The sequence below is a fragment of the Stegostoma tigrinum genome, chromosome 26 (genome assembly GCF_030684315.1).
Source record: "Stegostoma tigrinum isolate sSteTig4 chromosome 26, sSteTig4.hap1, whole genome shotgun sequence".
Lineage (NCBI taxonomy): Eukaryota > Metazoa > Chordata > Chondrichthyes > Orectolobiformes > Stegostomatidae > Stegostoma > Stegostoma tigrinum.
Window position 1 is genome coordinate 3,453,598 of NC_081379.1, and position 15,893 is coordinate 3,469,490.

The window sequence follows — 15,893 nt, forward strand, 5'->3', positions numbered from 1 at the left end:
AAACCAATGTAAATGATTCAATTACACAAGAGATAGAAAGTGACTCCAAGCAAAGAACATTTAAGTGTTTCAAAATCCTTTATAAGCTCTGTCTGCAGACATGACCATAGATCCAAACAGGACTTCTAACCAGCCGAAAATGCTCTCCATACAGTTCATTTTCCTTCCTTGTCACTCTTACCCTCAATTCAAACAGTCATTTAACAGAGCAAGAGAGTCTGAGGTGCTGCAGAAGAACATGAAAATTTATGAACTGGGATCTGACCTTATAAAAGATGTAATTGGAGTTCTTAAATCAATGCTGGAGCCTTTCCCACTGCTGTAATGATACCTTTGACAATGATTTTCTGCTGTCAACCACTCGCACCCTCTCACTGTCAACTCCATTCATCCACAGAGCAGCTGTTTGCATTAGTGACGAACCACTTGCAAATGCCAGAAATGCTGATTAATGCCCCAGCGAATGCCCCCAGAATGGCACTGTCTGCACATGGGTCGGGATTTGCCAACAGCTCACGAGGATAGAGGAATGTGAACGACACAGTGTTACTGTCTTTGCGACTCAATGGGAGTGTGGATTTGTGCTTGTCCAGGTCAGCCAGCAGTTCACGCATTTCAGTATCAGCATCAGGGGATCCCACATCAGACCAGGTAAAAATGCTTGTCCCAAAAAAGGCACCTGGTAGGAAAAATGGTGAAATTGTCAGTAATCAATGCCATTAATCGTCTGAAAATGACAGTGAATCTGTGCACTTTAAACATACAAATCCAAAAGTTGTTACCACTGATTCTTGAAAAAGCAACCTTTTCCCCTCATCACTTCCACGCTGCAAGCAGATCGAAAGCACTGAACTGATTGGAACTTCTACTTTCTTTTTTATTTATTCATGGGATGAAGATGTCACTGGCCAGGCGGCATTTATTGTCCGTCCCTAATTGCCCAGATGGCAGTTGAGAGTCAACCATGTAGCTGTGGGTCTGGAGTCACATGCAGGCCAGACCAGGTAAAGATGGCAGTTTCCTTCCCTAAAGGACATTAGTGAACCAGATGGGTTTTTCCAACAATCAGCAATGAATTCATGGTAATCATTCAAATCTTAATTGAAGATATTTATTGAATTCAAGTCCCACCATCTGCTGTGGCAGGATTTTAAACCATGTCCTCAGAACATTACCTGGGCTTCCGGATTTATAGTCCAGTGATAATACCACTAGACCAGTGCCTCCCCAAGTGCTTACTCTGTTCTAAAAAAAACTTGAAAAAATTGCACCTTGTTCGTTTGGAGGCAACACCTCCCTGGATGCTGGAAGACTTATTTTATGTTTGTTGAATGTCAAATTTCCCTGTTATAAAAAAAGTGAAGTTTTTTTAACATGTAAATATTCCCAAAAAAGACAAAATTCAAGTCTCTCTTTTTTGCATTCATCAGGACTGGGGTGCAAGAAACCAAGCTTAGAAAGGGAACAGTAATTTATACAACATAAAGAGAGGGCGCTGATTGGTTGGACCATGATTAGCATAGAGATGCATTAGTCAATCGGCTATTGAAATAAAGTGATTTAAGTCAGACCAGGCAGATCAACTCTAATTGGTTTGTTTATCATTTTGGCTCCTACCTTAATGACAGCTGTATATCCCAATTATTTATTTCACCATCTATTCAAAAACTTAAAACCTCAGTGGTATCCATTTTCTGGTTTGCCACCTATGAAAATAGCTCAATGTGTAGCTGTTTACTTTTGATTACATCATCACTGTTGCATAGCTTGAAGTTTTAACTTGGTAGCAAATTCAGGCTGACATTGGGAGAGGTATAATCAACAAAACAAAATGTATAGACCTTTGTAAACAGTTTCTTCAAGCTTAGAAACAAGCATTATTGCCTATTATGCCTCGATTTATGCTTGAGCCAATCACTCTTTACTGCACCAGAGGAACACAAGTACATTCCCAATTCTTGTCATCTTATCTAGCCACACTGAATCCTGATCTGATTCCCAATCCACTCACAGATAAGGAATTTAGTGTCCCACTCGGAACCAGATTCAGTCAAAGAGTTACGGAGATGTCCAGCATGGAAAGAGATCCTTCAGTCCAACTAGCCCATGCCAACCAGAGATTCTAAATTAATCTAGTCTCATTTGCCAGCATTTGTAGCATCACTGTTGAGCCTTCCTCTTCATATACCCATCCAGATGCCTTTTAAATGTTGTAATTGTACCCACTTCCGCAAAGGTATGAAAGATTTTGAGGAAAGAAACAGTAAGTGATTGCATCCCCTGGCTCAGGCATTTGTAACAAGGGAGCATTTGGGATTATTTTGTATTTGTGTGTGGATGCAGATAACTTAGACCAGATAGCATTGCCCTTCCTGAAATAATTACAACACTAACTGAGTATTTTTTATCAATGACTTAATTGGGCATTAGGAGTAAAGTGGGCAAGATGGGCAGGCTTTGTCCCGAGGGATATCTGCGAACTTATTTGGTTTTGACAACAAATATACTTCGAGATATTTTGAGGTCATGAAAAGCAAATAAATCTCTTCTTTCTGTCAGAGACATTTGAATTTTTTGGACAGTCCAACTGCTGTTTTTGTCACTTCCATTCATTTTCATAAAAACAGCCATATATTCTTAAATAGCTTTTATTGAAATCAAATTCTTTTGAATGTTAGCCCAGTTCCTTTGTATAATAATCCAGGAACAAAGCTACAGTGCACTTTATTATACATATTCCCTTATTTCATCATTGCCCTCCCTCTTGACATCCTGCACGTTATTTTGCCCTTTAATTCAGTCAGTCCACTAAATTCACAAGGTTTAATAAGCAACTATTGATTCAGTTACTATCTGATCCAAGCTGTCTTATGTTTCCAGGATGCATGAGAAGCTTGGATCTTTCACAGATTTCTTTGATCAGAATTGCAGTACTGTAGCTCCAGGGTTTCTGAATTATTGCATCCAACAACAGCATTCAGTCTTCTGCCCAGTTATACTGATCTCTCCTGTACTTTGTCTCCCCTTACATAAAGGAATCATTAGATTTCAACACCCGACCTTTTCGTTTGGTTTGACATCTATTCAGGCTTTGTTTAAATATTTGATGGGTTCCCAGACAACAGAAAGTGAGCCACAGAGTGAAACTGGCCTCTTCTCCTCCAGGAAAGAGAAGATTGGAGGTGTCCACAAAGTGGTCTTTAAAATGAGCAAAATATTCATTAGGGTCGATGCAAAAACGTGGGAAAATCCAAAGTATGGGTAGCTACCAGTGTATCCCATTAGAAACTCAGGAGCAATGTTTACCTGGAGAGGAGCGAGAATGTGGATTTCACTCCTGTGTTGAGGAGGATTTTTTTATAATTCACTTGCAGGACTTGGGCATCACTAGCTGGGCCAATATTTATTCCCTGTCCCTTGTTGTCCTTCAAAAAGATGGTGAGTTGCCTTCCTTAGCTGCTGCAGTCCATGTGATCCATAAATTCGTGGGGAAGATGAATAAACACAGAAGGTAGAAAAAAATAAAAGGATAAATTGATAGGTTTGGCAAAGGTGGGCTTCTGTGACATGGCACTCTTCCTGACCTGCAACTATCTTCAAGTACTTTTCAGTTGTCATGACCATTGGCCATAACTCTAGAGCACCCATGGACATAAGGAACTTTTAATATCAATATTGTATCAGAGATAATGGGAGCTGCAGACGCTGGAGAATCCAAGATAATAAAGTATGGAGCTGGATGAACACAGCAGGCCCAGCAGCATCTCAGGAGCACAAAAGCTGACGTTTCGGGCCTAGACCCTTCATCAGAGATTTCTGAAGAAGGGTCTAGGCTTGTAATGTCAGCCTTCCTGCTCCTGAGATACTGCTTGGCCTGCTGTGTTCATCCAGCTCCACAACTTGGTATCTTCAATGTCAGTGTTATTTAAAAGGGGACTGACACAGCCAAAAGATAACGGGAGGAATAAATCCAGTGGTTGTCTGGGGAGGAATTATGGATATTTCAAACACCAAAAACTAAATGTTGAATTAAGCAGCAGTGGACTTGCAGAGGTATATAAAGGTTTTATTGTAAATCTTTAGCTTAACACAGACATGAATGACTCACAGGCTAATCTGTATATCATTTAACTTTTTATCATTTCTTTGAACACACTAATTATTTATAGAGTCAAAGAGTTATACAGCATGGAAACAGACCCTTCGGTCCAAATAGTCCATGCTGAACATAACCCAAACTAAACTAGTCCCACCTGCCTGCTCCTGGCCTATATCCTGTCAAACCTTTTCTGTTCATGTACTTATCTTAAGTGTCTTTTAAACATTGTAACTGTGCCCACATCCAACACTTCCTCAGGAAGCTCATTCCACACACAAACCACCCTCTGCATAAAAAACCTGCCCCTCATTTCTTTATTAAATCTCTCCTCTTACCTTTCTAATTTATGTGTGTGTTATGTTGTTATTTTTGTAGTTAGTAACAAATAAACTGACTCTTCGATCAAAACAAAACAGCTTAGTTCAATTGGGTCAGTTTCAAAACCGAAGTCCCTTTGGTCTTGGAGAAAGAAGACGAGGAGAAGGCAAGATAATAAAATGTTCCCATTATTACTAAGACAAGGAGAAGGGATTGTTTTTCAATTAAACTTTTAGCAATCAACTGAAGGAAAGAATGAGTCACTTCTTCCCTCCTCAACTGGAAATTTAATAAGTTGGAGTATCCCACTCCAAAGTTGGGAACCCTGCCTAGGAATTTGTCATAACAATGCCAATGAAATGCTGTTGATGTGTAGTCCTGGCTGCAATGTAAGAAATATGGTAGTCCATCTGCATACAGCAAACTCCAGTGAACATCAAGGTGATCGTGAACAGAGAAGTTGAGTGTTGATTGGGGGATGGATAATGTCAAGGCATGAGGGAGAACTCCCTCCTCTCCTTCAAAACAAAGCACTGAAGAATCTGTCGACAAACCCCTGTGATGTTTCTGACTTAAAATTTCACAAAGATTCGGGGAGTCTTGTGAAATATTTCCCAACACTGAGACATTTGAAATAATGTATTGACAGCAACTGGTAATCAGAGATTGACAGGAAAGTTAGATAATGGAATTGGAATGTAAGTACAGCGAAAGAAGCAGCTGTCAGATTGAAATATCAATACATAATAAGCATGTTCTCCATTGAATCCAACTAAACTCATTTAAATTGTGCAGTTATGGGACAAGGGGAATAATATCTAAAATAGTGTAAATTTAGTTTGGAATAACACGGTGTGAAGCTGGATGAACACAGCAGGCCATGCAGCATCAGAGGAGCAGGAAAGTTTTGGGTTGAGACCCTTCTGCTCCCCTGATGCTAGATAGCAAAGGGTAGAGCTGGATGAACACAGCAGGCCAAGCAGCATCTTAGGAGCACAAAAGCTGACGTTTAGGGGTCTAGGCCCGAAACATCAGCTTTTGTGCTCCTAAGATGCTGCTTGGCCTGTTGTGTTCATCCAGCTCTACACTTTGTTATCTCGGATTCTCCAGCATCTGCAGTTCCCATTATCTCTGTTCCTCTGATGCTGCTTGGTCTGCTGTGTTCAGCCAGCTTCACACCGTGTTATCTCAGATTCTCCAGAATCGGCAGTTCCTACTATCTCTGTCCTAATTTAAGTTTGGAGACTGAATCTTTCTAACCTGGCTCCTGGATGTATCATATATACATTAATGACAGAAGGTGTTAAACAATGCACCATCGATCAGTCATTTGCAACAGAAAGATAGACTATAGAAACATAGAACATAGAACATTACAGCACAGTACAGGCCCTTCGGCCCTCAATGTTGTGCCGACCTGTCATACCGATCTCAAGCCCATCTAACCTACACTATTCCATGTACGTCCATGTGCTTATCCAATGACGACTTAAATGTACCTAAAGTTGGCGAATCTACTACCGTTGCAGGCAAAGCATTCCCTTACTCCAAGTGCGGCCGCACCAGAGTTTTGTACAGCTTCACCATAACCTCTTGGTTCCGGAACTCGATCCCTCTATTAATAAAAGCTAAAACACTGTATGCCTTCTTAACAGCCTGTCAACCAGGGTGGCAACTTTCAAGGATCTGTGTACATGGACACCGAGATCTCTCTGCTCATCTACACTACTAAGAATCTTACCATTAGCCCTGTACTTTGCCTTCTGATTACTCCTACCAAAGTGCATCACCTCACACTTGTCTGCATTAAACTCCATTTGCCACCTCCCAGCCCAGCTCTGCAGCTTATCTATGTCTCTCTGCAACCTACAGCATCCTTCGTCACTATCCACAACTCCACCGACCTTAGTGTCGTCTGCAAATTTACTAACCCATCCTTCTACGCCCTCATCCAGGCCATTTATAAAAATGACAAACAGCAGTGGACCCAACACCCGACTCTTGCGGTACACCACTAGTAATTGGTCTCCAGGATGAACATTTCCCATCAACTACCACCCTCTGTCTTCTTTCAGCAAGCCAATTTCCGATCCAAACTGCTATATCTCCCATAATTCCATTCCTCTGCATTTTGTACAATAGCCTATTGTGGGAAACCTTATCGAACGCCTTGCTGAAATCCATACACACCACATCAACCGGTTTACTCTCATCTACCTGTTTGGTCACCTTCTCAAAGAACTCAATAAGGTTTGTGAGGCACAACCTTCCCTTCACAAAACCGTGCTGACTATCCCTAATCAATTTATTCTTTTCTAGATGATTATAAATCCTATCCCTTATAACCTTTTCCAACACTTTACCAACAACTGAGGTAAGGCTCACTGGTCTATAATTACCAGGGTTGTCTCTACTCCCCTTCTTGAACAGGGGAACCACATTTGCTATCCTCCAGTCATCTGGCACTATTCCTGTAGACAATGACGAGTTAAAGATCAATGCCAAAGGCTCGGCAATCTCCTCCCTGGCTTCCCAGAGGATCCTAGGATAAATCCCATCCGGCCCAGGGGACTTATCTATCTTCACCCTCTGAAGGATTTCTAATACCTCTTCCTTGTGAACCTCAATCCCACCTAGTTTAGTAGCCTGTATCTCAGTATTCTCCTTGACAACATTGTCGTTTTCTAGAGTGAATACTATTGAAAAATATTCATTTAGCGCTTCCCCTATCTCCTCTGACTCCACACACAACTTACCACTACTATGCTCAATTGGGCCTAATCTTACTTTCGTCATTCTTTTATTCCTTAAATACCTATAGAAAGCCTTAGGGTTTACCCTGATCCTATCTACCAACAACTTCTCATGTCTCCTCCTGGCTCTTCTGAGCTCTTTCTTTAGGTCTTTCCTGGCTACCTCGTAGCCCTCAAGTGCCCTAACTGAGCCTTCACTTCTCATCCTAACATAAGCCTTCTTCTTCCTCTTGACCAGAGATTGCACCTCTTTCGTAAACCACGGCTCCCGTGCTCTACAGTTTCCTCCCTGCCTGACAGGTACATACTTATCTAGGACACACAGGAGCTTTTCCTTGAATAAGCTCCACACTTCTAATGTGCCCATCCCCTGCAGTTTCCTTCCCCATCCTATGCTCCCTAAATCTTGCCTAATCTCATTGTAATTGCCTTTTCCCCAGCTATAACTCTTGCCCAGTGGTATACGCCTAACTCTTTCCATCACTAAAGTAAACATAACAGAATTGTGATTGCTATCACCAAAGTGCTCACCAACTTCCAAATCTAACACCTGGCCAGGCTCATTACCCAGTACCAAATCTAATGTGGCTTCGCCCCTTGTCGGCCTATCTACATACTGTGTCAGGAAGCCCTCATGCACACACTGGACAAAAACTGACCCATCTATAGTACTCGAACTATAGTGCTCCCAGTCAATATTTGGAAAGTTGAAGTCCCCCATGACAACTACCCTGTCTCTCTCACTCCTATCGAGAATCATCTTTGCTATCCTTTCCTCTACATCTCTGGAACTATTCGGAGGCCTGTAGAAAACTCTCAACAGGGTGACCTCTCCTTTCCTGTTTCTAACCTCAGCCCATGCTATCTCAGTTGACGAGTCCCCAAACATCCTTTCTGCAACTGTCATACTGTCCTTGACCAACAATGCCATGCCTCCGCCCCTTTTACAATCTTCTCCATTCTTACTGAAACATCTAAATCCCAGAACCTGCAACAACCATTCCTGTCCCTGCTCTATCCATGTCTTCGAAATGGCCACAACATCGAAGTCCCAGGTACTAACCCATGCTGCAAGTTCACCCACCTTATTCCGGACGCTCCTGGCATTGAAGTAGACATACTTCAAACCAACTTCTTGCTTGCTGATGTCATCTTGCTTCCCTGAAACTTTATTTCGGACCACCCTATTCTCAACCTTTTCTATTGTCGAACTACAATTTTGGTGCCCATCCCCCTGCTGAATTAGTTTAAACCAACCTGAATAGCCTTGGCAAAATTCCCCCCCATGATATCGGTACCCCTCTGGTTCAGGTGAAGACCATCTTGCTTGTAGAGGACCCACCTACCCCAGAAACAGCCCCAATTATCCAAGAATCCAAAACCCTCCCTCCTGCATCATCCCTGTAGCCACGTGTTCAACTCCTCTCTCTCCCTATTCCTCACCTCACTAGCACGTGGCACGGGCAACAAACCAGAGACAACAGAAGGGAACCATTTAACCACTCCAGCTTGCTCCATCAACCAAGATGATCATTGCTGCGATTGTGGACTTGAAGCCACTTTCCTGCCAGTTGCCTAATGCCATCAGTCTCCTGGTCAATCAAAAATCCACCGACAGCAGCTCTGGATATATTCAGGGGTCCTAGCTACACTGCTTGTTGGGCGAGAGAGCTCCAAAGATAACATGATCCTCTCAGAGAGGAAATTCCTCCTCATCTCCAACTTAAATGGGAGGCCCCTTATTCTGGAACTGTACGCCTAGTTCTGAATTCTCCCCGAAGAGAACCACCTACCCAGTAAAGCCCCTTCCAAATCTTATATGTTTCAATAAGATCTCATTTTTCTAAACTCAAATCCAGCCCAATCTACTCAACCTTTTCTCATTAGGCAAATCCCAGGTATTGGTTGAGTGAATCTACTCTGAATGGTTTCCATTGTACATACCCTTCCCTTATCGGATGTGACCAAACTGTACACCATATTTCTGAGTGATGTCTCTCCAATCTCTAGCACTGTTGTAATAAATCACAGAATCATAGGATTGTTGCAGTGTAGGAGGAGGCCATTTGGCCCATCATGCCTGCACTGGTTCTATCCCTTACTGCCAATCTCCTGGCCTATTGCCAATATCCCTGCGGGCCATTTCTAGTGAAATAGCCATCTAATGGTCTTCTTGAATGCCCCCCTCGAACATACCTCCACCACCTTTCCAGGCAGTGCATTCCAGACCCTAGATACTCACTGTGTGAATGAGTTTGTTGCTAGTACTTCATTTGCACATCATTTTGAAAATGTTCCTACTTTAAAAGGCTTTTTTTAAGGCTTTCCTATTTTAATATTCTCGAGGCCAGCTGCAAATAGGTAGTAAATACTGGCCCAGCAAATGATGCCCACATCCGGTGAGTGAAGCCCATCCCCACGTTGCAATAAAGGCCAACATTCTGTTTGTTGTCCTCATCGTTTGTTGTGCCTACCTGCTAACTTTTTTGTGATTCAAGTGAAAGGTTACCCAGGTGCCTCAATACCAAAGAATGCTACAATCTCACTCCATTTAACTAATACTGTCCTTTTGTATTCTTCCTGACAAAGTGGACTGCCTCTCTTTTTTTTCATTGTTACGTTATTAGAGAACAATATTGGATGACCCTTTGGTGTGAAGTCACAGTTTTATTATAAGTGGGGGGGAGCAGAATTAAAACAGAGGTGAGGTGGAATTATTTCTTCAAAGGACCATAAATCTGTGGAATTCTTGGCCCTAGAGTACGGCAGAGCTGGACGTTGAGTAAACTGAAGGAGGTGATACATTTTGAATTACTAATGGGTTGAAGGGTTTTGGAGACCAGGCAGAAAAGTGGAGTTGAGACCGAGATAAGATCAGCCATGATTGACAGGTTGGGGGGGCTAAGTGGTCTACTCCTGTTCCGAGTTCTTACGAACAATTGAACAATATTGAATTGAATCATTTATTGTCACGTGTATTCAGTATAAAAATACAGTGAAAAGTGTGTACCTTAGCCGTACATATATGGCGCCATTCACATTAACTTTGAATGAGAAAAAAAGATAACTTAAGAGAGTCCAACTTTCCTTCCCACTACCACAGTCCCATGCCATGCCTGCACCAGCGTCCCACTCCAGACTTTCTAGCCCATACCATGCCTCCACCAGCGCCCCGCTCCAGGCTTTTCAGCCCACGCCATGCCTCCACCAGCGCTCTGCTCCAGGCTTTCCAGCCCACGCCATGCCTCCACCAGAGGCCAGCTCTGGGCTTCCCACCCCTTGGTGTCCCACTCTGGTCTGCCTGACTGGCAGAGGTACAGAAGCATGTGATGTGCTGGAGGGGTTTACGCTGTAATCCCTGGATTGCCTGCCGGAACTTTTGTAACTTATCTTGGGAATGGCTTGGTGCTGGACTGGGAGGCGTTGCCAAGTTGTGTCTGGGGCATGCTTGATCAACCTGCTGTTCTTGCTAACGCCATCTCCCGTCTCACTGCTGGGTTTAAAATCTCAGCCCAGGCTGCTGAGAGTTCAACCACTGAACGCAGGCTGCAGCTGCAGTGCACAGAGTGCTGTCCGTGGTGCTGAACCACGGATGAGGTTTTAAACCAACGGGCCTGTTTGCCTGCACAGGCAAAGATCATTCAGTGCTTTTGATCCAAAAACAGGGACCCTCCTGGTTCTTGTCTCCCCACAAACATCTGGTCACTCACTGTTTGTGCGTGCACAGGTCAGCTCATGCATCTGTGACTGATTTTTTTGAGCTAGTTTTTGGAAAAGTTCCTGATGCCAATGCATGGTCTTTACTGAGTTCGGTCCTGATGGTCCCTGAGGTCCAACAAATGGAAAGGAACATCAGCAAGAATGTCAAAGCAGCAGAATACTGGGTTAACCAGGATAATCTGCCAATAATCTCTCGCCCTGGATTGTAAAAGCATGACAAACACAATGGATTCTGTTTGAAGGACATCAGTCACTGAATTCTCAGCATTATTTCAAACAGGCTGCAATTAGATTTGTCTTTTTCCAATTTCATTCACAGTCTCAGTGCATCCAAAGTATAAGCATAGAAAATAGGAACAGGAGTGGAAGATTCGACCTTTTGAGCCTGCTCTGCCATTCAGTACAATCATAGCTGATTATCCATCTCCATCCCCTGTTCCCACTTTCTCCCCACACCCTCTAATCCCTTTAGCCCTAAGAACTATAGCCAAGTCCTTCTTGAAAACATTCAATGTTTTGGCCTCAGCCACTCTCTGTGACAGAGAATTCCACCATTCTCTGGGTGAAGACATTTCTCCTCCTCTCAGTCATAAATGGCCTACTTCATATCGTTAGGCTGTTACCCTGGTGTTGGACTCTCTGGTCATTGAGAACATCGATCCTGCATTTACTCTATCTGGCCCTGTTAGGCTTCTTTATTATTATGCAGGTAAAGATGGCTGATCATTTGTTCACATCAAGGTCCCACAAATATTAATAAAATCTGTGGCTCAGTGGGTCACTCTGAAGGCTGTAAGTTCCAGTATACCTCCAAATATTAAAGCAGGCCAGTACTCCTAGTACAGTTCTGAGGAGGTGCTGCACTGTCTGAGACGGTGTCTTTTGAATGAGACATAAAAACAAGATCTTCTGTGTCCTATCAGATAGAGTGAGACCCCATGGTACTCTTTTGAAGACAGTTGTCGCCAGTGTCCCAGACAATATTTATTCCTCAAGCAATATCATTAAAAAGCAAACAGAAGCAAAACACTGCAGATGCTGGAAATCCGAAACAAACACAGACATTTCAGGAGGCAGGTCTGGCAGTGTCTGTGAAGAGAGAAACAGAGTTAATGTTTTCAGTCTGATATGATTCTTCCTCCAAACTCATCAGAACTTTTTTGTGTTTATGTCGTGAAAAATCTGATAACAGTGATATTGTTGTTTGTGGAAGCTTGCTGTGAGCAAAATAATTGCTGTGTCTGAGAAACAGTAGGAACTGCAGATGCTGCAGAATCCGAGATAACAAGGGGTGGAGCTGGACAAACACAGCAGGCCAAGCAGCATCGTAGCAGCAGGAAAGCTGATGTTTTGGGCCTAGGCTAATTGCTGTGTCTCCTGTTTTACTACAGTGACAACTCTTCAAAAAGTACTATTTCTAAATTTGTTCTTGCGATCTGGGTGTCACTGGCTGGGCCCAGCATTTATTGCCCATTCCTAAGTGCCCCTTGAGAAGGTGGTGGTGAGCTGCCTTCTTGAACTGCTGCAGTCCATGTGCTGTAGGTTGACCCACAATGCCATTAGGGAGGGAATTCCAGGATTTTGACCCAGTGACAGTGAAGGAACGGTGATATATTTCCAAGTCAGAATGGTGAGTGGCTTAGAGGGGAACTTACAGGGGGTGGTGTTCCCATGTATCTGCTGCCCTTGTCCTTCTCGATGGGCGAGGTGGAGGAATTGGGAGGTGCTATACAAGGACCCTATGTGCGTGACTCCACTGACTATAAACCACTTGGAGACATCCTGAGGCCATGAACGATGTTAATTGAAAGGTGTATTCTGTCCTTGTTTTTGTCCCCACAGACTGGTTTCTTTCCTGGTCATCTTCCCTCCATGTGCCTTCCACAAACTCCAACTCTTGGAGAAACCCACTTCTCAAATGTTGCCACTAGCCATCACTGTCTCAGTGTCACTAAAAGATCAGATGAGAACATGCACTTAAATCCAAGAGTGGGGCTTCAAACACTCAACCTACTGAGTCAGACAGTCGTGGTGGAGTGAAACTCATTTTCATTTCAACATTGACACAAATAGAATTCTCAGGTAATAATAACGCAAAGCATGCATTTTAATTATTTCGCTCTTTATTCAGAAGGCAATTTATTTCTGTCACAGCGATGATGAGTTAAATCTTCATTTCCTTCACACAATCCTCTGTCAGGTGTTTGCTGTAATGAGTACACCTCCACACAAACGGAATTAACGTGCCGCTCTTGACAAGTCACAGAGATCGTCTGTAAAATCCGCAGGGTGAAATCCAATGCTCACTCCAACCCTTGCTTTCAAATCCTTCCAGTGCCTTGCTGCTCCTTTTAATAAACAACTTCTCCAGGCCTCTAGCCCTCCCAGACCTTGACATTCAACACTTTCCAGTCACTGACCTTCAATTGTTGCACTGATGTCAGCCGTATCTTCACATGCCCCAGCCCGAAGCTCTCAAACTCCCTCCCTAAATGTCTTCACCTCTTTCTGATCCTTTAAGACGGTCCTTAAAACCTACCACTTTGACCAAACCAATGCACAGAAGCCCTCACATCAGCTCCTGTGACTCCACATCAACGTTTGCTGGATGACATTCCTGTGAAGCACCTGGGGTTGTTTTTCTACTTTAGCGGCGCTACATAAATGTGAGTTGTTGTTTTCCACAGGCGATCATGCAAACTGGCAGGTTTGAGGACAGTCTTCAGGGTATCATGACAAATAAGTCATGGAAAAACACAGATGCGCAGGCAGATAATTCAGTCCAAGCTCAGACTGCACAGGGAGTCTGTCATTAGGTCACTGAAGGAGGAACAGATGTGAAACTGGTGAACCGTGTCTGGTGTTTTGTGCATCACCTCAGGAAATTGTAGCGCCAACAAAAAAAGACAGAGTGATCAAATGTCATCACACCGAACATACAGAATGAAGTAATGTCCCTGAGCATCACCTGGGCAGTGATGTGATGATCTCAGGGCTGTGTTTTATCTCAATGTCAGACACCATCAGTGAGGCAGTAGCTCTAACCACTAAGCCACCGCGCTAACCAATTCAGGAAAGGTCGATGAGCAAAAGCTTCACTCTATAAAAAATTAAAAGCAAAGATGTTGCCGAGGTAAACGCAAGGTTGAATGTTCTGAAGAAGGACTTGATGGTTAAGTCTGCTTTCTGTCTCCACAGTCGCTGCCAGCCCTGCTGAGTTTTTGCAGCAAATTGTCTTTTTGCTTCAAGCTAGGGAGTGAAGGTTGGAGGACCAGCGAAGAATTTTAAATGCAATGCATTGGGCATCAGGGGGTCAGCACAGATCAGTGAGAAATATTGGGGGAGCTGGAAGAGTGAAATTGGATGGTGAAATTGGAGGGGGAAGAGATGCATAATTGCAAGCTACACACAAATGGTAGCAGGTCTGTTGCAGATGCCATCTACCTCTTCCCCCTCACCTCCTACCCCATCCACCTCTTGCCTCCACTCGCCTCCTACCCCATCCACTTCCTACCTCCTCTCATCTTCTACCCATCCACCTGCTTCTCCTGCTCACCTCCTACACTATAGAACTGCAGATGCTGTAAATCAGGAACAGAAACAGAAGCTGCTGGAAAAGCTCAGCAGGTCTGGCAACAACTGTGAAGAGAAAAATCAGAGTTAACGTTTCAGGTCGGGTGACCCTTCCTCAGGACTCTGTCCGCCCCCTCCCCACACCCACACCCTCTTACCATTTATCTGGCTCTTGCTGTGTCCCCGCATTCCAGCCAATTGGAAAGCCAATGGCCTTTCATCGCCTGGTTGGATGAGTCTTGACTGTCAGCAAAACAAGAATGTACCCAACTCCAATATTATTTTAACTCAAACAAAAATATTTCAAAGTCATTTTTAAAAGAAGACAGAAGAAAATAACCAGAGATCATAGATTTATAATCATTGGTAAAGGGTCACAAGTCTTTGCGGGAAAGATGGTGAAATATTCAGAGTTCTTGAGATCTGAATAGACCTTGATCTGAATTGGTAGCAGGGCTTAAGGTGAATGGAAAAAGGATTCGAGGGAATGTGGGGAAAAGTATTTTCCACCCAGAAGGTGGTGGGTGTCCAGAATTTACGGCCGGGTTTGGTGGTGGACATGGAAACCCTGAACTCATTGAAAAGAGGATCTGCCTGAAACACCGGAACCTGTAGACCAGGGGCTGGGAAGTGGGATTCGAATGAGCGCCTGTTTTATTCAGATATGGTGGGCAGAATGGCTTCAAGGTGTGGTGTAAACTATATCTCTATGGCTCACAGCTGAATCCATCAATAATTTGAAAAGAGATCTGAAAGGAACCAGTGGATGAGAAACCTGCAGAGTAACAGGCAGAAAGTGAGGATCTGAGACAGAACATGAGTGCTCTATCTAAGAACCAGCATAAACAAAATGGGCCAAGTAACTGCCTTTAGTACTTTAAACTGCTATCGCTTTATGAGCCATTTGATTCTGCAGCCAGGCTTTGACATGCAGTACCATCCTGTAGATTAATGTTTTGTTCCTGGCAGTTCCAGGCCAACTCTGAAGGGTTGGCATCCCAAGTGAATGCTTTTGTCATTAATGAAATCATCCAGGGTCTGAATCTTAAGGGCAGGATTGGGAGCTCTGTCTGGCTCAGTGAGTATTGGATTGATTTGCATCACTGCATTGCTGAGATCCTCCAGGCCAAGAAATGTGCATTCTGTCAAATTTAACTCTGGGCCAGCCGCAAAGCAGCATGCGATACAACTGGGACCCATTTCTGGGTTGAGAGAGAAAGACATGGCTATCTCATTGCAGGGCCAGCGGGACTCGGCAAGTTTAAAGCACTCAAATGTTTTTGATTTGATTTCTTATTGTCACATGTACCGAGGTACTGTGAAAAGTTTGTTTTGCCTGCAGTACAGGCAGATCATATCAGACAAAGTGCGTTAGGGTGATAGAACAAAGCAAGGACTACAATGTTACAGCTGCAGAGAAGGTGCACAAA

The 15,893-nt window shown here is 43.5% G+C and overlaps 1 protein-coding gene across 2 annotated transcripts in view; it reads left to right on the forward strand.

Annotated features, from left to right (window-relative positions):
• galnt9 (polypeptide N-acetylgalactosaminyltransferase 9) overlaps nt 1–15,893 on the forward strand; it is a 274,221-nt gene that overhangs the window by 230,917 nt on the left and 27,411 nt on the right. The window contains exon 10 of one of the 2 annotated variants that reach the window (XM_059654892.1): nt 398–465. The exons of the other annotated variant lie outside the window; for it this stretch is intronic. Coding sequence (XP_059510875.1) covers nt 398–415 — 18 coding nt within the window. The 3' untranslated portion in view covers nt 416–465. Of the gene's footprint in view, nt 1–397; nt 466–15,893 lie in introns of those variants that run through there. 2 annotated transcript variants of the gene reach the window in all.